General features: G+C 41.4%; 2 protein-coding genes across 2 annotated transcripts in view; one reads left to right on the top strand and one right to left on the bottom strand.

The window, feature by feature from the left end:
* LTK (leukocyte receptor tyrosine kinase) overlaps nt 1–23,474 on the top strand; it is a 90,766-nt gene that overhangs the window by 43,044 nt on the left and 24,248 nt on the right. Inside the window, exons 4-12 of the mRNA XM_056493084.1 lie at nt 470–692; nt 7,501–7,640; nt 9,332–9,469; nt 10,333–10,485; nt 11,541–11,641; nt 13,163–13,329; nt 16,489–16,583; nt 21,287–21,388; nt 22,928–23,105. Coding sequence (XP_056349059.1) covers nt 470–692; nt 7,501–7,640; nt 9,332–9,469; nt 10,333–10,485; nt 11,541–11,641; nt 13,163–13,329; nt 16,489–16,583; nt 21,287–21,388; nt 22,928–23,105 — 1,297 coding nt within the window. The remainder of the gene's footprint in view (nt 1–469; nt 693–7,500; nt 7,641–9,331; nt 9,470–10,332; nt 10,486–11,540; nt 11,642–13,162; nt 13,330–16,488; nt 16,584–21,286; nt 21,389–22,927; nt 23,106–23,474) is intronic.
* Nucleotides 12,254–23,474, bottom strand: part of ITPKA (inositol-trisphosphate 3-kinase A) — a 74,749-nt gene continuing 63,528 nt past the window's right edge. Inside the window, exon 5 of the mRNA XM_056493083.1 lies at nt 12,254–12,619. Within this exon, the coding sequence (XP_056349058.1) occupies nt 12,491–12,619 (129 nt within the window). The 3' untranslated portion in view covers nt 12,254–12,490. The remainder of the gene's footprint in view (nt 12,620–23,474) is intronic.

Here is a 23,474-nt window from a genome sequence, read left to right as displayed (position 1 = left end):
GGTGCAGAGCTGCCAAGTGCCCAAGAGCCAGTAAGAACCATGCAATCCATGTGTGCTGCCTTGGCAGTGTATGGATGTACCTTCTAAACAGCCAGACCCTTCATATACTCATTTTCTATCTCCCCATTTTGGGATAAGCTACTTTTACTTACAGAGATTGGATTTTTCTTGGGAAACTCAATCCCATACAAGCCAGAGCTGGCTCCACATGTCTGCTGTCTGACTGGCAAAGTCTTTGGCTTTTGTTTTGTTGGACATGTCTTCATGCTTTTTTTTGGTTTCTTCTCTTCTCATTTCTTCCATCATTTCTTCACTTAAACCTTTAATTTTTATTTTTTTTTTTGTGTGCATAGTTCTTCCTTTATTCTAATGACTCCTTTCTTCAAACTCCTCCATTTTCCTCTTATTATCTCTCTTCCATCCATGCTGTGTGTCTCTTGTTTTGTTGTGGTTTTCTTTCTCTTCACAGGGGACATTTTCCTCTTGAACACCAGTAGAGTCCCAGATAGATGTGAGTTCAGCCTGCAAAGCCCCATCCTGCCTGGGAGCTTGGACTCTTGCTTGCTGGAATTTGCCATAAGTTCACAGGATGCTGTTCCTCTCCTCCAGAGATTCACAGTTGAAATCAAATATGTGGAGACAAACAAAAATACAATAGCTTCTCTGAGAGCTGGCCATGAGGAGAATGCCAGGTAAGACAATAAATTTTCAATTGTTAAGCCTTTGCATTGCTGGCAGAGTGGAGTTCCTCTGGGCTGCTGTTTATCAGTGTCTTTTGCCTTGTTGAGATCCCTGCTGCTGTTACAGCAGAAAATAAAGGTATGACTGTCAGGACTGAAGCACTGAGCCTCCTGACAGGATGCCTGTAGCAGACACAGGTTTTGTGTGCCTCCTTTGCAAAGAACACACTAGCTTAGATCTCACTCTCCTTCCCCCACGTTTAGAAGGGTGAAGAGTGATTAATGTTTTCACTGATTCCAGGACTGCAGCTGTAAAATGCATTCAGTCCAAAAACTGCCTTGGTAACATGACTGATATCTCTGTGGATCCAGTGAGTCCTATCAATGCCACAAGGGTCACAGTTCTCATTTTGAGGTGGGGTTAATCTTACCTCTTTAATCATTTCCTCCTTCCTAGTAGGTTCAGTAGCATCCACTCCTGCTCCATTTATAGAGTTTAGGAAGGAATAAAACTGAGGAAAGAAGAGGTGAAGGAAAACAAAAGAAGGTGCAACAACCCCAGATCTTGTCCTGTATTCCCTTTGATCCTGCCAACGTTTTACTTTTTCATTCCTGTGTATTGCAGAGTTACAGTAAGGAAGAGAAATGGGTAAAAGGAACAAATCACAACAGGAAAAAAAAGAGAAAAATCCACATGTTGTCTAATTTTGCCATTTTCCATGTGCTTGTTTTTCCTTTGCTGCAGTCCAGCTTGTAAGAACCTGGGTCAGATACATAACAGAGTTTTTTATTTCCGTCACCTGACTGATTCCCAGGGAGAACTTAAGCAATAGATCCCAGTTCTTGTTTTCTTTGAATTCTTTGGCACTCCTCAGGCTGCCATGGAGATCTGTAGTGAGGAGTCCCTGTCAGCCAAAGACAGCAGAGTTTGACTGAAAAAACTTATTTTTTTTTCCTTTCAGATCTCTCTAATTTTCAGCTGTTGCTCAGTTCCTTCCTGGCTATTCCTTCCCCATCTTCTTGCCAATTTCACTGGGAATCTGTTGCATTTTCTGGGATTAATTTCTAATATCCTTTCTTTACTTACTCAAAGCTATCCTTGCTGCTTTTTGAGTATTTGTCAAGCCTCTGCAGCTGCAGCTCCATTCTGATATGTAAACTCATAAAATATCCTTTTGCTACACCTTACTGGTTAGACCAGGCTTTGCTGATAATCACTGCAAAATCTCTGGAATGGATCATAGATGTTGTTTAGCAGCTAATTAAAAACAATTATATGTGAAGTCAAGACCATCATCTCTCTAAAAGTGATGGCATAAATCTAATTTTATTAGAATGGAGTTAGCTTTACTGGATGTTGACACAGGCACTGGTATTACTTTTTCTTATTGAATGAAATGAAGCACTGGTAAGCTCAGAGAGTTTACTCTTAAGATTTTAAATAGGGGAGGAAACCAAGTCCTGTTTGAAATCAAGGTAGAAAAGAGGATAGAAAAGAGAGAAAACAAAGTTAGGAACCATTAAATACCCTTCCTTTCCCCCCTCATTACAGGGAAACTTTAAAATCTTGGTACAATTAAAAAAAAACCTGACCATGCAGGCAGAACAGATTTTATTTCTAACGCAGTGATTGACCTGCTCCTTGTTAGGCAGTTAGCCTGAAATGAACATTCTCTCCATGATTAAGATTTTAACAACATTGGTTGTTAAGGAGAGACCACCTTGAAGTGTTTCTACTTTACAGGGACTTTCCACAGGCAGTAGGAGTTCTCTAAGCTTTTCTGTCTGAACCAAACACTGCAGCACAGTTTAGAGCAGAACAAGGAGGACAATGAGCAGATGACCTTGAGATAGATGTCTATGTACCTAGTGTAACCACTGAAAATTACTGCCAAGGGATTTTCTTCAGATCAGAGTAGAAACTTGGACATAGAAAAAACCTTGGTGGCACTTCTTTCAGATAATCAGACACTCCAGGAAATCCTGCTTTGGTCCCTTTTGTCACCTCTCAATTCCATGACCAAGCTAGTACCTCATCATAAGCTTCAGCTGCACCAGACTACTTCAGTGAACTCTCCTCTTTCTGGACCTAGAAATATTCTCCTGATGGTGTTTTCTCCTTCAGGATCCATCAGCTACACAGCTCCCAAAAGCTTAGATATATGTCATGTGTAAGAGAAAGTTTCTGTCCTGTTCACCTCACTAACTAGTAGGATTTATCAGTAAATTGGTAGTATTGAAGCTGCCATTACTTTTTCACATATAAACCTTAATGAAAATAAAAAGAAACAGTTGGACTTTCAGTACCATGTTCTCTGAACAAGTAGGGCAAAGTCACAAAGTTTATTTTTAAATACTACACCTATAGATCATGGGTATTCTGAGTTATTGCCAATAGGAGAACTGCTGAGGGAGTGAGGTGTTTGAGATTCTAGGTATTTACAAAAATATATAATTTTTTTTTTTATTATTATTATGTCAGTAAAGCTCAAACATCAGGAGCCTGTAGCCTTGTTTGCAAGGCCAAACCTTCTTTGTCTGGCACTTAACTGAGAAAACTGTTTTCACTTTCTCAGGGTTATGGTTATGGTGCTTATTCAGGTCACGTCTAATTTAGTTTTCACATTTTTTTTAAACTTTTCTTCCTTAAATGTTTTTACTATTTTGCTTATCCCACCTTTTCATCTTTACCATACAGACCCAGACTCAGCCACAGTTGAAAATTCTTGAATCCTGTGTAGTTTTGAGTGTTTTCACATGCTTGTGTTTGTTGTGGACCACAATTATTTCAGGGCTCTCAGCCAAGACTGTTTCAGTAAGAGGCTAGTTTCCTTCAATTCTTTCAACTCACACTTCACTGAAAAGTAAAAAAGCATCATTTAGGCAGGGATAATATTTTCACACTCTGTAGCTGATTTTGATTTCTAGCTGATTTTGTTCTGTTTTCATTCTGAAATGGCCATAGTAGTCTTGGTAGATCAGAAAACAAAAAGTTCATGGCCATGTGCACACATGGCTTTTCAGTCAGCCAACCTCACAAAACTGTTTATGGCTTACCTTTTTGTGTCTTCCCCCTTTTTTTGGAAGGGTGATGGTGATAAAATGCTTTACCATCTTCTGAGAAGACTTTGAAAAGACTTGCCATCTTTGACACTTGTATTCTACTAATGTGGTTGTTTTTATCCACAAAAGTTATTTAACTTCTCCTACTGTACAGATGACAAGGCAGTAGCCTGGTAAGTGTTCTCAGATAATGTCTAAATGTGTGCTGACAATGAGCAGACACATTTTGATTAAAAAATATATCTAGAAAGGGTGAGGCTGTCCAGCTGCTATATAAGACTATGAAATTTGAACACTAAATTGAGAGTATCATTCAGTTAGTGCCTCTTGTGCCTCTCTTGAAATTGCACCCAAAAATATGTCAAATCTGTCAAAGAATAACCTCTAAGAGTTTGGTGAAGGCAGGAGTGGTAGGCATGTATTTTGCTCTCTCTATTTCCTTTTAAGTCAGTGATTAGCACTGGATATTTGTGAGGACTTGCAGACAACAGCTTCCTGTGTGTATAAAAGTAATGTAAAACTTCTAATTTTTATGTTCACTGATTGAGTTTAGAAGCATCTAGCATACACAGCTTTGTGTGAAAACCCATGCAGTGGGTCCCCCTAATTTAGAAAATGTTTCAGCTTTCATGTTCTGCTTTATTGCATTTTTTGGTCCTAATGAAGAAATGGTTATTCTTTACATAAAATCTTTCCAAAAATTAATCATCACTTTGTTGGATATGAAAAATCACATCATAGAAAGGATTGCTAAGAAAAGGGTGAAAAATATCTGCTCAGCAAAGAAGATTGAGAGGCTAAAAACCCAAAGTGAACACTAAAAAAAAAAACTTGGAATAAAAAGTTTTCAGTGTGAATCTTGAATTCTCATGCCTTAAGCATTAGATAGCTTGCAACTCCAAACTTTCTATCCATGCAAATTTCTCAAAATTATGTCAGACCCTGATAGTTCTTCCATGCATACAGATGAATTTTAACATCTCTTTTCAGAAGAGTAATATTGCCTCGATACTTGAGATCTGTTTGACATAAAATCAATAGTAAAGTCATTGCCAAGCTTGGCTTGTTTGGAAGCCTGCTGCAGTGATCCATCTTCTGCTGGATCAACAATGGGCTTCATTCCTGATTCCATTATGAAAATTACATTGGCCCTGACTAGCTCCTGTTTCAATGGTAGGACAAGCAAAGGAGGTGTAATTATTCACAGCATTAGAAATCTTGCTGGACCTAGGAGGTGAGCCTTTCTCTGGAAGGGAATACCTTGATGATGAAGAGGCTTCATACACAAAAGCACTCTATGTGATGCAAGCCACTTGTCATTTTTGCAGTCTTTGGATGGTAGGCAGCTTTCTCTATGATGTTATAAATGGAGAAAATTTCAGTACCAGAGATATTTCAGTGTAGGACCTTAGTGCTCTGACTCAGAAGAGCTGCCAGTTCACAGAAGGAGCAGCTCAAGATGGTGACCTTGCTCTTCTACCAGATGCCACAGCTCTCCCAGCAGAGATGGCAGAATGGACACTGTGTTCTCCTAAGCCATGGCATTTCAGAGCTTGGTTTATTGACTTAGATGATGAGTAGTTTTATTTCCTATACCAGTCTATAAACAGCAAGTTCTAAAGTGTCTGGCTCATAAAGCAGATAGGATTAAGGTGCAGCAGCTGAACTAGTCATTGTTTTCAGCTGTGGGGCTCTTTATGTACCACTGGCTGTGAATCAGAGGCTGTGTGCCACAGGTTCCTGCACTCAGTGTTGAGCTAACACTGGCAAGGCTGTGATGTCTCAGCTGGAGGGTGAGTTGTGACTTGGCAGAGCTACTAGAACTCTGCCTCAGTGCTTGACAGGTCTAGTATGCCTAATAGCTAAATTCAAAAGATTTAAAGATTGTCCTTACCTTTAGTGGCTCATTGAACCAATCTGATTATGGCCCATTCATTCTTGGGTTCAACAGGGTGCAGTGGAGTGATGAACAAAGCTGTGTCATGTAGCAGAAGTGACTCAGTTCTGGGTCAGAGCTGGATGGTCTTGGATGTTGTCCCACAGTGTGGCAGGGGGGATATATTTATAAGAATATTTATGAGATATATTTATAGGTGCTGGATGCTCCTGAAGCTGCACTGTAATACAAAATGAAAGCAAAGCAGTTGTTCTGCCATAGAGATGGGGTTGTTGCAATTCAGGGCTGTACCTTTCTGAAGATGAATTAAATTATAATTAATATTGAATACATTATGATGGGACAGGAAATAGAGGAAATACGGTGATCTTTGTAAGAGCAGCTCAGTTTCATATGACGTCAGGATTTCTGTGGGTATTTATGCATGTATACAATTGTGAAAGTGAAAGGTCGGTGGATGCCATAGAAGGGATAAGAAAAAATTATCCAAACAAAGTTATATAATTGTCTTTTGGAGGGAAGAATGCAAAAGAGGGTGATAAAAAAATTAAAGTTGCTTTGGATTGTTTTGCAAGTTGCATATACGGTTCTGTGATTTCTGTATTGAGTTCAGAAAAGATGTGTTTGTAATTTGGGTGTTGCCTCCTAAGGTGTTTCTGGTGCAGGACAAGGGCTACATGGCCACTTCATGGCAGCTGAAGGCATTTCCTAAATTAAAAAATAATATTTGAAGCAGAGCTGATCAACGTGTCTTAAGACTGTGGCCTGGCCTTCCTATTACTCCATTGGCCCTGGCTTAGGTCACTTGTCCAGAGTGGCCCCAGTAACATCAGCAGTGTGTAGAATGTTGGTAAAATCATCTCTGTCTGATACTATCTTCAGAAAAGAGCTTAGAGCAAGGATTCCTTTCTCACTGGCTTTGCTCCAATCCATTTACAAAATAATAACACATATATTTAACTGTATTTTGCTGTCTTGTTAACATATGATACAAGAACAGTTTTTGGAAACAAAAATAAAATAAAAATATTTTTCAGAGTTCTGCTTTAGTTTTTAAGTGACACCTGGATACCTTTACTTCCATCAGACTTAATTTGAGTGAGGTACTTCAAAAGATTCCTTTTGATATCTGTCTCTAGCTTTTGATGTCTGACAACCATATTTAAAATTAGGGTGTATAGGACCATTTGTCTTTCTCCAAACTGCCAGAAGTGCTGCACAATTGAGAAACCTTTGCAGTCTAGATTTGCAGGTTATGGCATTTGCTCTGTAGGGAAATGTAAATGGCATGAGTAATCTGCATTTCCTGGAATAATATTTCACTTCTATCCCTTGCTTTGTGGGTGCACTGCAGTTTGCTAAGGTGGAAAATCAGATAGACAACACAGAGATAAAGGTTTTTATTTTTGACACAGCCAAGAAACATTCAGGGTCAGACATTTACTTCCAGAACACACAGTGTCAGTGTTGGCTTGAGGAGATCCAGAGATTTGTGCAGCTTTTTGGTTGATCTGCACTTCCAAGAGCAAACAGAGTATGTGTGTGGAACAGAGCCATGCATGTGCAAAGCACATATTGGGGTAGTGTGTCCAAAACTGGTGATAATTTAAGACCCATTTAAGAATCATTGGGAATGGTTGGATCTCTTCATCATTAACAATAAGCTCATGAGCTTGCTAGGCTGAACAATACTTGTTTTATTTTAACACCCATTTGTTGTCTTGCTATTTTCATTCACTGATCCATTTCCCACATGGATGCTATCCCTTCTCTTTGGTACAGTGCAGAATCTTAATGCTAGAGACTCCATGGATTCCAGTGTGCTGTGTGTATGTCTGATAACATTCTGTTGTCCCCTAGGATGAAATGGAAATACCTGGTGGCCCAGGTTGGACGAATAGAAAGACCTTTCAGAATCACCCTGGTGTATTCAAACTGTGGAGCACAGGAGGCTGGAGTACTGGCAGTGGGCTCCTTGCAGCTCAGGAACTGCTTTCATGGTATGCTGCAACACAGGTTTGGAATAACCAAATTCATCCTCACCAAAATGGATAAGGGTGATGAGGGAGAGGATAGGATTTAGAAGAAAGATGAGTAACTCAGAATTACAGAACTAATTTAAGTGATCCTCTCTGCTTTCCAGATTTGCTTGGTTGATCTTTGTATGGGAAAAAAACCAAAAACAACTGGACTTATGCTTGAATCCAACAATAAGGGTGAAAACAGTCTTTGCCAAGATTATTTTAGCATTTAGTATTCTTCTCTCTCAAATAATCAAGAACAACAGTCTACCCTTGTGTAACCAAAGCCTTTTCCATACTTGGGCTTTATGTAACAAATCCATGAAGAAAAGAAACATTTATGTATCCCCAATGGGGTCTGTTTGCTACTGCCAGGCTGAGAATTTCTATTTAATATGAAAATATCAGAATGTAATTATTTTCTCTAAGGTACTGAGTGCTCAGCTAAGACCTGAGTTTTACCTGGAGCTTACACTTTTGTTCTGAATGTCATGCACATGATCCTCAGTGGCAGTGCAGAACATTGCTAATGTCATTTAGGCTTCTTGTAAGTGCAAGAGTCTGTCAGCACAGGCAGTCTTCAGGTTGGGGAGATAATTATCTTCAGTTCCTGAATTTCATTAGTTAATATAATGTTATTGTTTCCATTTTGCAGACTGTGTAGAAATAGCTTGGAATGTAATGTAAAAAGAAAACACTATTGTGAGCATGGTTTTGATCATATTAGAGATTTAATTGTAGTCATTATTCTTTTAATTTAACATACTTTATTTTTAATGTAATATTTTTTTGACAGTCCTGGAGTTTTGAGGGGAAGCATACAGCCTGAAGCACTGGGCTGTCAGTCTCTATATAACCTGGTGCATGTATCTGGCACAGAACAGTGTCATGAAAAAACACTATTTCAGAGTGTGCACCTAGATTGCTGCAGAGGTGCTCTTCTCTCTTTCTCCTGCAATTAGTTCACTAACTTTTGGATTTTTTCCAGAGTAGTAACAATCCCAATGGAACTTCTGTGCAGAGCTTTGCTAAAGGGCAGCAGGTCCATAGCAGGCCACAAATGCATCCATGGGACAGCCTGGGTGCTTTTGGGAAATAGCAGAATTAAAAATCATGTTCAGCCTGGCTGATGGGTACCTGTGCAGTCAGTCAATGGTCCCAGACTAGAACTGACTTGACTAGTTAGGGTGCATGAATAAATTCATGTACAGCAAGCCAACTTGCTGGGGAAGCAGCTACCTCGTGGGCTGGATGCCAACAGCTGGAAGCACAGCAATGAGTCAGCAGCCCAAGTGCTGGGTAAACCTGAGCCTCAGCAGGGCACAGCAATGTGTCTGAGGGCTGCAGATAAATGGGTGTCCCTGCCTCCAGCAGCAGGGTGCAGGCAGCATGCCACAGTATGTGTGCAGAACTGAGGAACACATCACAGTAGGAAACTGAAAGGCCCTTCATTAAAAAACCCCCCAATTATCTAATGATAGCACAAACATGGCAAAAGCAGTGCAAGAGAAAGAAAAGAGCAATAAATTTGGTGCAGGAATCTAATGCTGGATAGAAACCTACATGAAAAAGCAAAGATTTATTGTACAAAGGATGAAGTCCTACATGTGAAACTTATAACATGTCAACTCACCTCTGGATTTTGTTCTCTTTCTTTCCTTCCCCGTTAGATAAAGAAAATCAAGATCTCTTTATGTATGACAAAGGCTCAACCTTCCCCTGCATTCATGGAGGCTGTGTCAGCCACCTACAGATCTGTGAGTTCATCAGTGACTGTCCTGCCAAAGGAGAGGAAGGAGTGAGGTGTGGTGAGTATGTGGCATGGCACTTCGTGGGAACCTTCATTCTGTCAGAAGAAATCATTTAGAATGAAAAATAAGTTAAATTGATTCCATCTTTAGATTAATTCACTATTTTACCTCCTGAATTAATATAGCCCATTTACATTAATTGAATACCAAGATTCTCTTTGAAAATTCACCCTATAGAGAACAAAATGCTGGGGTTTTTTTAAAATTGGTTTTGTTTCTGAAGTATTGCAGTAAGAAGCTCAATGACCTTCCCTTCACATTTACTGCTACTTCAGAGAAAGGCAAAACCTTATTTACATGTCTGCAGCTGGGTGAGAATTTCCTTCTGGGCCCGAGATCTAAACCTTCCCTTCAGGGAAAGGTGTTAATCATCTTTAGTTACCAACAGTGTCATAATTTGTCCTTCCAAGTTCCCAGTTCAGAGTTCTTGCACATCAAGACAGAGAAATCCCCTAACATAACATGTGGTGCTGAGGAGCAATATTTAGTTTTGTTACAATAATCCGTTGATTTGCCTTCCCTTAAGTGGACACAAAACTTTGTGATGACTGCAATTTCATATGTAGCAAGACCTTTAAAATTATGTGGCAGTGATTTGCCATTCCTGAGATTATGGGGGCTGCAGTTTTGTCCAGTATTTAGAGTAGGACAGCACAAAAAAAGTCTCATATGTTTCCAGAAGCAAAATGTTGGCTTTCTAATGGTGACTCTGGAAATAAACAAATGACAGCAATTTTGACAGTGTAGCATAGTTTGGCTAACTTAGACAACCACAATGGATTTACACTTTTGTTATTGTTTGTGTTCTTCCATAATCAAATTGCTCCTATTTTCCTACTTTCTCTTGTTCTCAATTCTAGACAGTCTCCCGGAGGGTTCACACTGCTCTTTTGAAGAAGGTCTGTGTGGCTGGACCCTGAATGAAACTGAAGCATCACCTTGGTCTGTTCAGGGCTTTTCTGAAATGGTTCAAGAGGACTCATTTGTAGGGTCTGCTTTGCAAGCCACTCATGGTAGGTTCTTCATTGTTCTCTCTCCCACTCTCTGTGTATGCATGTACACAAAGTCTTGAACTTAAGTTTATTTAAATTGGTTTAAAAATTTTGGCATCATTGCCAAATGAAATTCAGTATCAATATTGCCTATAGCAACTCCAAATGTAGCTAAAATTAACTTTTGAACGTGCCTCAAAACTTTATACTAAACAACTTATGCAAAAAAGTTAAAACTCTCAGAGACAAGGATTCTCCTTCACCTTTAAAAAATCATATAATGTATATTTCTTCCCTCCTCCTTCCTCTTGTGAGCTATGCAGTTGCAGAATACTTCAGCAGCAATATGATAGCTGCTGCATCACAGGGTAAAAAATGCCCAACAGAACTAGGCAGCTTGTAAAAACAAAACTTGTGAAGACCCTTGACTGACTCTAGTGGGTTAGGAAGAGCATCGCATATCAGAATATCCCAAGTGACCTTACACATTCTGTGCCATAAAATACCACAATAAAAAAAAGCGTCAAATAATTCCCAGAACTGCAGAACTGTCGACTTGCTAAATAAGAAGGGGGGAGGCCAGACCCTCACCTGTTCAGGCTGAAAGTCAGAAAGGTTAGCACAAGACTTCATGAGTCTTGCCCCATAGTTCCCTGCCAAAATAAAGGATTTCCATCCAAGCATCCTGTTTGTCTCCTGAGAGCTTGTGTAAGCTCTCCCTGGGAACAAAGACTGCAAATAAACTCTTCCAGCCCAGTGTTTGTCCAGCAAGAGTCATTGATGTTAATGGTATAGGAATTAGGGGTGTAGATTGGTGTGTGCCTCTGTATGGGAAGACCTTGAGTGGTGTCTGAGGTTTATCCAGTCACATTCCAAGAAGGGGTTTGGGATGTTGACTTTTGTGCTGCTGAAATCTGCCAGTGTTTCCCACAACCTCACCAACAGACCTGCTCTCAAGCATGCTTACACCTACAGATGCTTGCATACCTACAGTAACGCTAATGACGTTAAATTGTTTCAAGTGATTACACAAAACAGCAAGAGATCATTTGTCTTTTTCACTTCTGTGTTCACAGGGCACTTCCTGTACCTGCGAGCACACAGCACTCAGACAAGTGGTGTGGCCAAGGCTTTCAGCACCAGCTTGCCAGCCAGTCTTGCCACTGAAGGCTACCAGGTGTGCCACTCTGTCTTAGCACCTTTGTGGAGTAAATCATGAGGCTGTAGGCACTGTTTGCACAATTAGCCTGTTCTCCTGTCCCTCTGCACACTCAACACAACTCCAGAAAGCAGAAGAGCTGGCTACACTGCCTAGATGGCTACTTGCCCAGAACTGGAAAGGAGATGTGAGGTGCATCCCCAGTAAGTGAAGGCAGAAGCCCCAGATCAGCTGCTCATTGTGGAAAACTCCCCAGCTGCACTAACTGTACCAGCTAGGAAGAGTTACTGCTCTGAGAGGTGCCCAAAAGGGAGCAGTCTGGCTGGGCCATGGAGTCTTTTAGCATATCTGCCACTGAGGTTTTTCTTCATCAATTCTGCAATACTTGTGCAGGAGTTAATAAACCTGACAGTTTCACTGAGAGCAGGAGTGTGAAGTAAGAAACCATTAGATTTTCCAGAAATAGATTAATATAATAAACTTCTGATCACATTCTTCAGGAATTTCAAAAGGTTAATGCAACCTGGCCTTGATAAAATCACACAAGTTGCCTTGCAGCTGTGAGATGCTGGAATAAAAAGTATTAAATAATATTATAGTCATAACACTTAGGAAAATTAAGCTGCAAGTTTGAGCTGGAGTCCGATCTTGCTAGGGGAAAAAGAGAAAGCTTTGATGCCTCCTAATTAGAGCTGGGAAAATTAATACAGTTCTGGTGCCAGAAAGGCTACTATGGCATTTATATTTATTTATAAATCCAGGTAAAATTTGCTGGGTACAAAATAAACAACAAAATAAAATGTGATTTGAGATAGGTTCACAAAACCAGGAGTGGAGAAGCAGCAGCTGTTGGTTATCTTGTAGAGGCTAGAGAAGATCTGGATCCATTCTCCTCTCCAGTGGCAAGGATTTGAGGCCACATTGCAGGATCAAGGAACTTCTGTAGTTGTTCATTGCAGAACATGTGTGCTCCTTTGCTGCTGGTACTGGAGCTCTCTGTAACATAAAGGGCAGCTGAGTATTCAAAGCAGTGGTAGAAATGGCAACTTTCTCTTGATCTGTGCAAAATGAAAGTGGTTGCTCCAAAGAAAGAGGAACAAGTCTTGCTTCAAAACATTCTTTGGCCTGGTGATTTTGTTGTTTACTTGCCTACAATTCAGGTGGTGCCTATGAGTTGGAGCAGTAGATGGACTGAGGTTTCCTGCCTCTAGAGACAGCCCTTGTTTCAAAGGTATTTGGGGCAGGACAGGTCTCTCCTGGAGAAGGCATCAGCAAGGAAAGCAGTTCTCTCACCCAGAGGGTGGATACTGTCATCAGTGGCTGGGGAACAGCTGCCCAACAGGAGTGTCAGCTCAGGTCTTCCCTGAGAAAATCCTGTGCTGGGTCAAATACCATCAGTGAGTGGGGGCTTAGTGATTTCTGTCATTAAAGAGCTTGATCCAGACTTGGAGGCTTGGTGTCTCAAATTCCCAGGGAGGGGAGAAGTAACCACCTTTCCCTTTGTCACTGATCACCATTCTTTTCCTCTTTCTCTTACAGATTCAATTTTCAGTGCATGTTTTTGGAAGCTACAATGGTACAGTCTCCTTCTCTCTCAGGGAAGAGATAAAGGGAGCTCCAATCACCTTGCCAATGTGGGAAAGGGCAGGCAGCTGGAGTGACCACTGGTTTCTCATCACCTTACCAATGCCAGTGCTTCAGAACCGGTAAGAGCTGCACTGTCAGCAGCCAGGGCAATCTCCATAGATTTAGCAAATTGTTACTATCTTTATTGTGAAGTGTCACTTTCATTCCTTCCTTCTTTCAGGGCCGTTTTCAAGCAGCTCTTCCTGCTCAGGAAGTGTTCTATCACAAGTGCATGTCTCTGTGCACATGCACAGCTTAGCTCAACACAAGCCCACACCATGTGACTGCACTTCTGTGCAGCTTCAAACAGTACTTGGGTTTTGGGAACAGCCAGCATCTGCACTAAAAACCTTTCAGCAAGCCAGTGTACTCACAGGGGCCAAGTGCTCCCAGCAGGGAAACAGCTGCATTAGCACAGCTGCATTAGCACAGCTGCATTTTGCACTCCCACAGTAAAAAACACTCAGGTGAGTCAAAGGGGGGTAATCCCACAGTTTAGCCAATACACCTGTCCAGTTTAGGATCTTTATCAGTGGACATCCTTCATTGCCACATTACTGGTGCAATGATTTCAGAAAAAGACTGTTGCCCAAATGAGCCTTGCACCAAAGTTTTCATGGATTTAGGTGTGGAAATACAGTGCAACACTGGTTTCAAATGAAGTGAAATATTGAAGATTTAAGGGATTTCAGTGCAATCAAATTTTATTCAGGCATTTCTCCTCCTTTTTTTTTTTTTTTTTTTTTTTTTTTTGCATTTGTCTGATAAGGGTCTGTTTCACATGAAACTTAAGGAAAAAAAAACCCCTCCAAGTCTATACAGTGAATATTATAAATGTTGCTCTACCGTCTTTCTAGTTTAATTTCCTGATTACCTTTGGTCTCAGTATTGTCATGTGTTCACCATACACACCTTTGCCTTGGATGATTCCTTTAGGGTAAGATTGGTCTCCCTGCTAGCACTGTATTTAATGTTCTTGCCTGACCCAGTCTGAAACCCTGTGGATTAGCATCTGCCCAGTTATGGATATGTAAAGTGAATTAGTGCAGAACAGCTCTTTTCTCTGGGCACTCTACTGTGGACCTGTCTGCAGCAAAGACCAAGGGGTTCTTCAGAGAAATTTAAGATCTTCTGCCTCCTCTGAATACAGTCCCTTATTCTTGCTCCCTGAAGCATCTAATTTCTGCATTAGCCCTCAATTCTGAAGCAAAATGGATCTCATGTGGCAGGAGGGAATGGACAGCAAGACACCTTTTTTGAGTACTAGCCAGAATGTCAGGAAAAAATTTTGATATTCAAATGTTCAAATACTGTAATGTCTGAGAAAGTTGAGCACTTAGGCAAAATGAAAGATGTATGTGGTCATGCATGTGTTTATTATTACAGTCTGCTTCAGTTCATCCAATGAAGTTATCTCTTAGGAGAGAAGGAAGACACAGTTTGCTGATCAGCCTCCCGGATGGGCACCTAGCTACTTTGAAAAACTGCTGCTGGTGGTTGGCTGGCAAATTCACTTACTTGGTTCACACACAAGGAAAAATAATGCTATCAGGAGAAAACCAAAGAGGCAGAAGATCAGACAACAGAGAGCTGGAGAACATAATTTGCTGGAGTCAGCAAAATTAGATCAATGAGCAGGAGCACTGGAAACCCCTCTGGCTAACACAGCTCTGAGTTCAAAAGGCAAATTCCCCCCCTTTTCCTGAAGTTGGGAGGAAGGGGAGGCATACAGAGCCTAGAGGCTATGAAATGTCAATCCTCATGCACTGAGGGGGGAGGTCATTCCTCAAGATCCCCCTTGTATGGGCTGGAGCAGAAACCTGCCTTGTAAAGCAGTGCCAGGGACCCTTGTCTGCTCTTCCAGGGAGCAGACACAGCAGACTGGCCTGACCAAGGGTAGAATGCCATGTGAGTGCCTCAGTAAGGGGTAGGATGTGTGCTGTGCCTGTGACTCCTGTGAGTGCCCTGGTTCTGGGCTCAGGGTGTTCTGACTCTCTTCCATCACAGATGGGGAATTTCTGACCTTTGACAGTGGACTTTTATATGAGGTTTGAAAATGCCCTTGCTTTTGAAGAGGAGGGTTTCTGTAGGAGGGGTATCTAATGAAAAATTCCCCCATTAACACTACAGCTAAGAGGTCATTCAAGAGACCCTTGATTTGCATTTGCTGCCCTTACTCCCAGAGTGCTCAGATCCTGAAGGTGTGGATGCTTTCATTTAAGCACAAGGGGTCATTCTTGAGTTGGGGTAAAAGCAGCTTATTCCTAAAGATTTGTATGCAGCTATGCAAGTAACTGTGGATACCAACCAACATTTGGTTGGTGGGTGGAATGCACACACATATTTTGTTGCCACTAATTTGGGACAAGTGTGTTTCTAGACTGAATGATTAATGTGTTAGGCAGGTCAGTGCTTGATCTCTCATAAATCATCATTGGGCTTTACCAGAAACAGCAATAGAGGTCCTGTCCATATGCTTTTAATAAGCTCTAAATGGACTGGACATCAGACATCTGCTTGTTTCTGAAATGTAATGAAAAACAATTCAGTCCTATCCATTAGAAGGAGATCCTTCAGCTCATTTTCTTTCTTCCTTGTGAATTCTGAAGGTAGCAATACACATGGGATGTGACAGAGCTCCTAGATAAGCAACACCTGGTCATGGTGGAAAGAGATGAGACAGCTGAGGGAGCTAACCCTTCAAGGAATCACGGCTGCAATTTATAATGTTAATTTATAATTTATAAACTCCTGTCACGTTCTGAGTTACTCTGGCTAAGAATCAGACCCAAGACATCTGGATACTTTGTTCAGTTTTTACTCTATCTCTTCAGTGGGTGGAAGGAAGGAGATAGTTTTTCCCTGAGTCTAATTCCCTGACTGATTCTGGTAATTGAATATGAATGGTTGGTTGTGTACAACAATTAGTGGGGGACAGTTGCTTGTATGTATGTGCAGATATCAGGGGAAGTAGAGGACTCATTCTTCTTCTCCATGAAATTTGAAATTGTGTGTGTCTTGTAGGGCTTATGGGGGGTTGATATGTGTCTAAGACTTATAGCAAGCCCTTTTGGCTGCTCAGCTGGACTTGTTTGGAGGAAAAATTGTAAATAGTGATGATCTGTTTTCCATTGTAAGGGAATGTTGTATTTTTAGGGAGGTTGTTTGTTTGTTTGTTTGTTTTTCCTTTTCCTTAGACCTTTGTTGGTCTTCTCTAAAACATCTGTCTTATTGCAAAGGTTTCACCTGGAACTCCTGGCAACCTGGGGCTGGAATTCCCAAGCTGACATTGCTATTGACAACATTACATTTGGCCTGGACTGCATCACTGAAGGTGAGCCACAGGTGCTGCAGAATCCCCCCAAAAATTTGGATAGTGTAATCAGCATCCCACAGATCCAGGATACAGGTTCTGTTCTCCCCACAGAGTGCACATGGATCATTTGTGTCGGCTTTTTCAGCACAATGCCATTTTATCTCAGACCTACTGGAGATTGCAAGTAGAGGCAATTTTACTCAATGTCAGAGTCTCCCAATGCTCTTTTTTACCCCCTAAAGTGGGATATTCTGTATCACATAGTTAAGACCTGTCTGTGTGTCTTGGCAAGAAACCCTAGACTTATTCCTCAGCCCTAAATGGAAGGATTACATCACAGTTTTTCTACAGTCCCTGTTGATCTATGCACCCTGGTAATTGATAGCTGAAACAAATTTGTTGAAATCAAAGGGAAAAGTCACCATATTTTTGTGGAGAAAAGGAATTAAATTAAGGAGTAAATTGACTGTCTGACAATAAAATTTAGATTACTCCAACAAGTTTGTTTTTTTAGTCTGTAAAGAGGTATATCAGCTATCACTGCCAGATATATAACAGCTTTCCTTTGCTTCATTACTGTGAACATGACTGACAGCTATTCCAGAGAAAAATGGAGCCAGTGCTACCCTTTGAAACACATTAGCAAGAGTTGTAGTGGATTTTCTTGGCAGACAACGGGAACAAAGTTAAGTACTTGAACTACTTGCAAATATTAGAAACTGCCTTCTTTTTTCCATGGGGAAAAGACATGCTCTGTTGCAAAGGACCTGGAAGATGTGCAGCACTTGAATGGTGACTTCTGTTGCAGACCAAATGTGGATTGGTGACACTGTGCCACTCTGTGTGTCACCACACCCAGTATGTCAGCATTTAGGGTAATAGCATGTGCCTGCAGTGGCTAGCTGTAGCCTAACATAACATATGGGAAGGCTTATGTCAAAATAGGTGTGTTAAAAGCCCATCAGCAGAAGTCACTATTCCTTCCTATGCTTTTCTGGTTCAGTGTCCATTCTCTGTCCCTTTGTTCTGTGGGCACTGAAATCTCTCTTTTATAAAATGCTGAATATGCACAGTTTCACTTGAAATTAAGAGGGAAAGCTGATCCTTTATGGTAATTTCATTTTTTCACTCCAGCTCCTTAACAGCCCTCTGTCCCAAAATCTTGGGGAAACTGGGGGGGGTGACTCCAGATGTTCTTGGGGCAGCTGGTGTGCACCCAGATGCTGGAGTTCACTGCCCTCACAGGAGAGACAGACCCACCAGTTTACCCAGAGAATGTGCTGGGAGTGGTGTAGCTACACATCCTTTGGCAGACAGGTGGGGTGTAAATGCCCCTGCAGCAATGTCACCAGAGCTTGTCCCTTAGACTGCCCAAGTTACTCCTTGTTTTCAATTGGGACAAATTGCTCTGATGTCCAGGAGCAGCTGGCAGTCCCCCCATCTGAAGGCATGCCCCAGAGATGGGTGAGTCATGCAGAAGAAGCACACCATGAAGGAAATGTTTCCTGGAAGCCTTGAACTTGCCCCTGTTCCTTGAATCCTCTTTGAAAATTGACGTTTTCTCACCTCTGAAAGCATCCCCCTTGTATTTGTCTTCTCATGACTTTAATTCAGTTAGGTTGCAGAGAAGCCCAGCAGCTCTGCTGTGTTCTAGTAATGAAATTACTTCTCTCTGGCAAGGACAGGTTTCAGATGTCAGAGACAGAGCAAATTAAAATCCAAGCAGTGAATTCTTTTCATGAGGGCAGCAGGAAGGATGTATGGCAGGAAGGAAGGATTTGCAGCTTGCTAGGATGTAAATATTATTTTCTCCATCTATTTCAATCTTGTAGTTCAACCCTCTACAAAACCCAGTGCTGAATAAATGTTTTTGCATGCAAGATGGGAAAGAAGGTGAGGTTTTCCATATACCTCAAAATTGAGAGGAAAGGTTCAGTAAGATTTAAGAGAACAACTGAGTAGTGAGGGCAGCTCAGGAGACATCAATAAGGACAGAACCCAAACAGACCATTCTTAGGATGGCAGCTCCTGGGCATTGACAGATGTTTATTCCTGTGGAAAAGGTGAGGCAAAACAACATTTTGGCTTACACAATCACCTTGTGTAAGACAGACTGGATGGCATGTCTGGTTCTTTGTGAGAACTTCAGGCAGACAGGCACAAGGATACTTCATTGTTTCAGTGAAGTAATGCTTATATAGGAAGAGGTCTGAATTTTGAGTGTCTTAACATGAAAATGTGGACTGCACAGCAAATAGAATGCTGATAGTTGAGTTGCCCTTCTCACTGCCTTTACTATTATCTTTTGGTGCTCTAAGCATTGTATTGTTGGTATTGTATTGTTGTGGTCTATCAAACTCTACTGCCCTGGCCTAGAAATTGCCTTTCAGTCTGTGCATCATTTGCAATTTCCCAGAAGATTGCTTTATAAATGGCAAGACAGTCCAAAGAGAGCTTTTGCATAGATTATCTCTACCTCTTGATTTTAGCATCCCTGGCCCAGCAAAATCTGATTTCGTGGAGTGCTGCAATCAGCATTAGTAAGGTGGGATCTCTGAGGAGACCATTCACACCCTGAGGATCCTGTGAGCCATCTTACTCTGATTAATCTCAGCCACCAGATCTCTATCTCTATTTTAGTTACAGTCACAGAGACATTGAAGGAGTGAAGGAGTGAATAACTCTCTACCTGCAGAAGATGCCCTCTCTTTCCCCATTGCACTTCCCTGTCTCTTTTCAATGGGGAAATCAGTGTTAGCTAAAACCTGGAAAAAGGAAGTCTGTGCTCTTTGCATTTCTTTATATAGATACACTTAATATGAACTCATTCTTGTTCCCTTCCATTCACTCTACAGTCAACATGTTGGCTGTTAGAAGAGGAAGTGGCAGCTAGAATAGATTGAAGCAGCAGCCCCTGGGTGCCAGGGCTACTTTTTAGAATTTAGATTTTAGAAAATGCCATCTTACAGGTTTGTGTCTGACAGTGCACAGAGCATCAGCCTTCAAAGCACTCACAGCTCCTGTGGACAGGGCAATGCTCAGCCTGTGCTGCAGCTTAGTCCAGAGGAGACAGAAAGTTTCTTCTGGAGAGCAAGGGTTTGAGAGAGTTTGGAGAAGGAGGAAAGACTTTGGAAACAAGGCATTTGCCTTAGGATACTCAGTTGGGATACTACAAAAAGATCCATGCAGACACAAGATCAACTCTCTGTTTCAGAGAGTGATTTACATTCCTTTGCTCTGGCAAACATAACCAGACTTCTTGCACATCACTAAGTATCTGAAACTGTCGAGACCTTTGGAATTTGTAATTCAGTGCAGGCCTTGGGGAGCATCTTTTCTGGCCATGCATTGTATTTTTCATTCTGTTTTCCTCCTTGCATTTGATTAATTTCATTTGTTTTGGGTTAATTTTATTTTTCACTGGCTTGACAACTTCATCCATTGAAGTTCTCCATCTCAGTATGAACAGAGTGTGTCAGTACAAAGCTTTCTTTTATTTGCATGCATCAATGTGCCTTCAGTCAGACCTGGGGGGAATATTCTCAGGAGTAAAAGCTCAGCAAGGTCTCCATGCTTCAATTAGTTATTTGGCCTTTCTGACACAGCTAACAAGGGTGTTAATTATGGCTATTTCGAGCAGTGGCTTTGTGGCAGAGATAATTGTCCATCTGGAACTGAGTGAGTCTCTTTCAGTAGAGCATCAGACAGCTGTTAGATTCTCACAACTGGAACAAATTGAAATATTTGTAATGTTTTTCAACTGATGAAAAATGTTCAGTATTGAATTAACTGAGGGTTCACAAAATGGAAAGAAGCTTGTTCTTTTTCTTAGAGATTTTCAATCAAAAATCTGCATAAAAATGGGTAATTTAACTATTGAAACAGGATGCTTGCAGATTATGAGGGAAGGGTTCATTATTACTTTTTCCTGTTGTAAGGCAGCATTGGTGTTGTGGTGTTCTCTATGCATTCAGATGTTTTGGATCAGTAATTGATTTGAAATTCCTCCTCCCTGAGAAAGGGCTGGTTTTCAAAGGCTTATCTCAGTAGTCAGAAATGTATGGTTTTCCTCTGTGGTTTTCAAAAAGGTTTGTCCAAAGATTTATAGCTTGTGTCAAGGGTGTGTGTCTGTTTTTTAACTGTGTATGTTAGTGAGGCATGTAATTTTATTTAGCTATTTATTCTTTAAGTGAGCTCTCAGGTGCTCAAAGTTGGTTTCTAAGGTGTGAGTGATCTGTTAAGCTGGGTTCCTTGCCAAGACACTATTCAGAACCAAAGACAATGATTTTTGTCACCATTCTCCTTTACACCTCCAGTAATTTGACTGTCCAGAATTGTCACCTGTCTGTGTGACCAGTAGAACATCAATACCTGGTATCATTTCTCCCACACTACTTTTTTCCTAAAATCTCTTGTAATCACAGCTAGAGGAAGTTGCAGACCAAGGAGCTTATCCTGCATGGGATAACATGGAGGGTCTGTGTTCATGTGCAGACCCACTGCCTTCAGGGCAGATACAAGTAGCTAACCTAAGATATGGGCTCAATATAATAATACATAATAAAAAATTATGGTTGTTCAAAACACCTTTTCTACCCAAGTAATATTTACTTATCTTAACCAAATGGTTGTGCTTAATTCATTCATGTGATCTTTAAATTTCCCATCCCTCTTTTCTCCCACCCTCCCACCTCCTTCCTCTATTCTCCAAACTGTTCCAGGAAGACACACGAATGGTTTTGGTGGGAAACGCCAGTACCCACGAGAGATTGGTGTCCTGGCTGAGCATCTCCTGAAACCCCTGGAAGAGCCCTCCCTCCCAGGTACATGATTAAAAACCTGTCTCTTGCCTATAAAAGGTGCTCCCTTCCTGTCTCCTGTGTGTGACCTGCCTGCCCTACAGCAATGAGACAACTATAAAATCCATGCCAAAGATGTGGAGACTGTGTCTCTGGCTATAGGGAAGCAGTTTGCTGGAGCCCAGCCCACCAGCCCTGAAGTGGCAGGTCCTCTCTAAAGAAAAGCAGAATCTCTTCAAGTGAAAAGAGAATCTGCATGACTCAGATTCAGCGTGCATGGAAAGGCAGCTTAGGAACAAAAGGTATAGACCTGTACAGAAAGTTGGGAATAGAAAGAGTGCTGAGCACTGGAGCTGAATAAAATGAGTGTAGAATAGTGGTGTAAAGATGAAAATCCAGGGACAGTAACTGAGGATTAGGAACTCCACTAAAGAGAAAAATTGGATGAAAAAGTAGGAGAACAGGGAACACTGGGGACTAATTTACTGATAGAAATTGCCACTCTGGAGGACAGATAAGAATTGTGTGGGTGAGAAGAGCTTTCTAAAGAGGAGGAGAGGCTTTCTGCTTTCTTGAGGCTGTTTTGTGGCCAACAAATGCCAGTGTGTGACTGTACCAGCTCCTGAAGGCCATGTCCACCTGGAATGTGGCAATCTGTCTGCTCCCATTAGCTCAGGGGAATGCTGTAATCAGCTGAAACTCACACTGCACTGACCCAGCTGCATGCTCACAGGATGATGTCTGTTGGGGATAGTTTTGCTTGCCTTTTCCTTTGAACAAGGTTGGAGTTTTTCTTTTAAAAGTTTGTAAATTTTACCTCTATTTTAATCATTCAGCTCTTAAACAGTTCTACTTTTTACCCTGGCTTTTGTGCACAAACCACAGAACAGTTTTTAGATACATTACTGAAAAGTTTTATTCTTAGGGCTCATCTAATTCAGTGGAGAAGATGGATTTTTTTTTTTGGGTCTTAGAAAATTGTTGTGAAATGGAAGATATCCTTATCTGCTGCACTGTTGTAGAAACAAAAGAATAATGTTTAATGAGAACCAGGAAAGAAATTGTTGGGGAAGAAGGGTCCCTACAGATGGTAGCAAGAGGCTATCTTCTGGCTGTTTCTGCTGCCACAGGCTTCTTGTGCAAGCCTGAGATAAGTCCCTTAAAACCTTCACAGTGTTTCAAAATTGGTCACTAGTTGTAATGGCAGATGTTTTCAAACCCTGTCTCTGTGTGCATGATTTAGTTCTCATTTGGAAAGTTGAATGTCTTGCTTCATAGAGGCACTGAGCAGAGGAATTTGATTGTGTCTGTGAGACACTTAGATAAACCCCTTCTTAGAAGTTTAGTCCCTCTTCCCTTTTCCTTTCTCCCCTCACACCAATTGATAAAGTTTATCTTCAGCCCGTGATTTATCAAATAGTGTGCAGGAAATATGGTGAGAGAGGGAAAAAAGCAAACAGTGACCATAGCAAAGCAGTAGCTGTGCTATGACTAGAAGAAAGTGTGTATAATATAAGTACTGAGAAATACAGGGAATATCAACTCTTGCTGTTTTGGTCACAGGGGACACAACTGTTGTTCTGTGGTGGTTCTCAACATGTGGTGCCAGTGGTCCTCATGGGCCAACTCAGGCTCAGTGTGACAGTGCCTACAAGAACAGCAATGTGTCAGTGAGAGTGGAGAAGGAGGGCAGGCTCCGGGGAGTGCAGGTCTGGAGAGTTCCAGCCACAAACAGATACAGGTGAGATCAGGTGTGCTGGGGGCAGCCATCTCTAACTGATTTTTGTTTGTAGGGTTTCAACAGGCACAGTGTGGGGCCACCTGTGCTAAGTGGGTGGAAAGGACGTGAGTAAATAGGAGCAGGAGCTGTAAGGATGTGTATCTGAGCTGCTGTGAAGAGTGGAAGGGTGAGCAGAAGAGCAGTGAGGGTGGGCATGCAGTCAAGCAGAACTTCTGCCATCACCTCAGTCCTGTAGCCCTGGACTTCTGGAGGGGGCTGTACCAGCTCATGCTATTTGCTCCTGCAGTCTCTTTCCAGTACCTGGGTGAGGGTTGGTCTCTCCTCTTGTGCATCCTACCTACATGGGTCTCAGACAAGGAATATCCTCAA

The sequence above is a fragment of the Oenanthe melanoleuca genome, chromosome 5, assembly GCF_029582105.1.
Source record: "Oenanthe melanoleuca isolate GR-GAL-2019-014 chromosome 5, OMel1.0, whole genome shotgun sequence".
Lineage (NCBI taxonomy): Eukaryota > Metazoa > Chordata > Aves > Passeriformes > Muscicapidae > Oenanthe > Oenanthe melanoleuca.
This window is presented reverse-complemented; position numbering and strand designations above follow the sequence as displayed.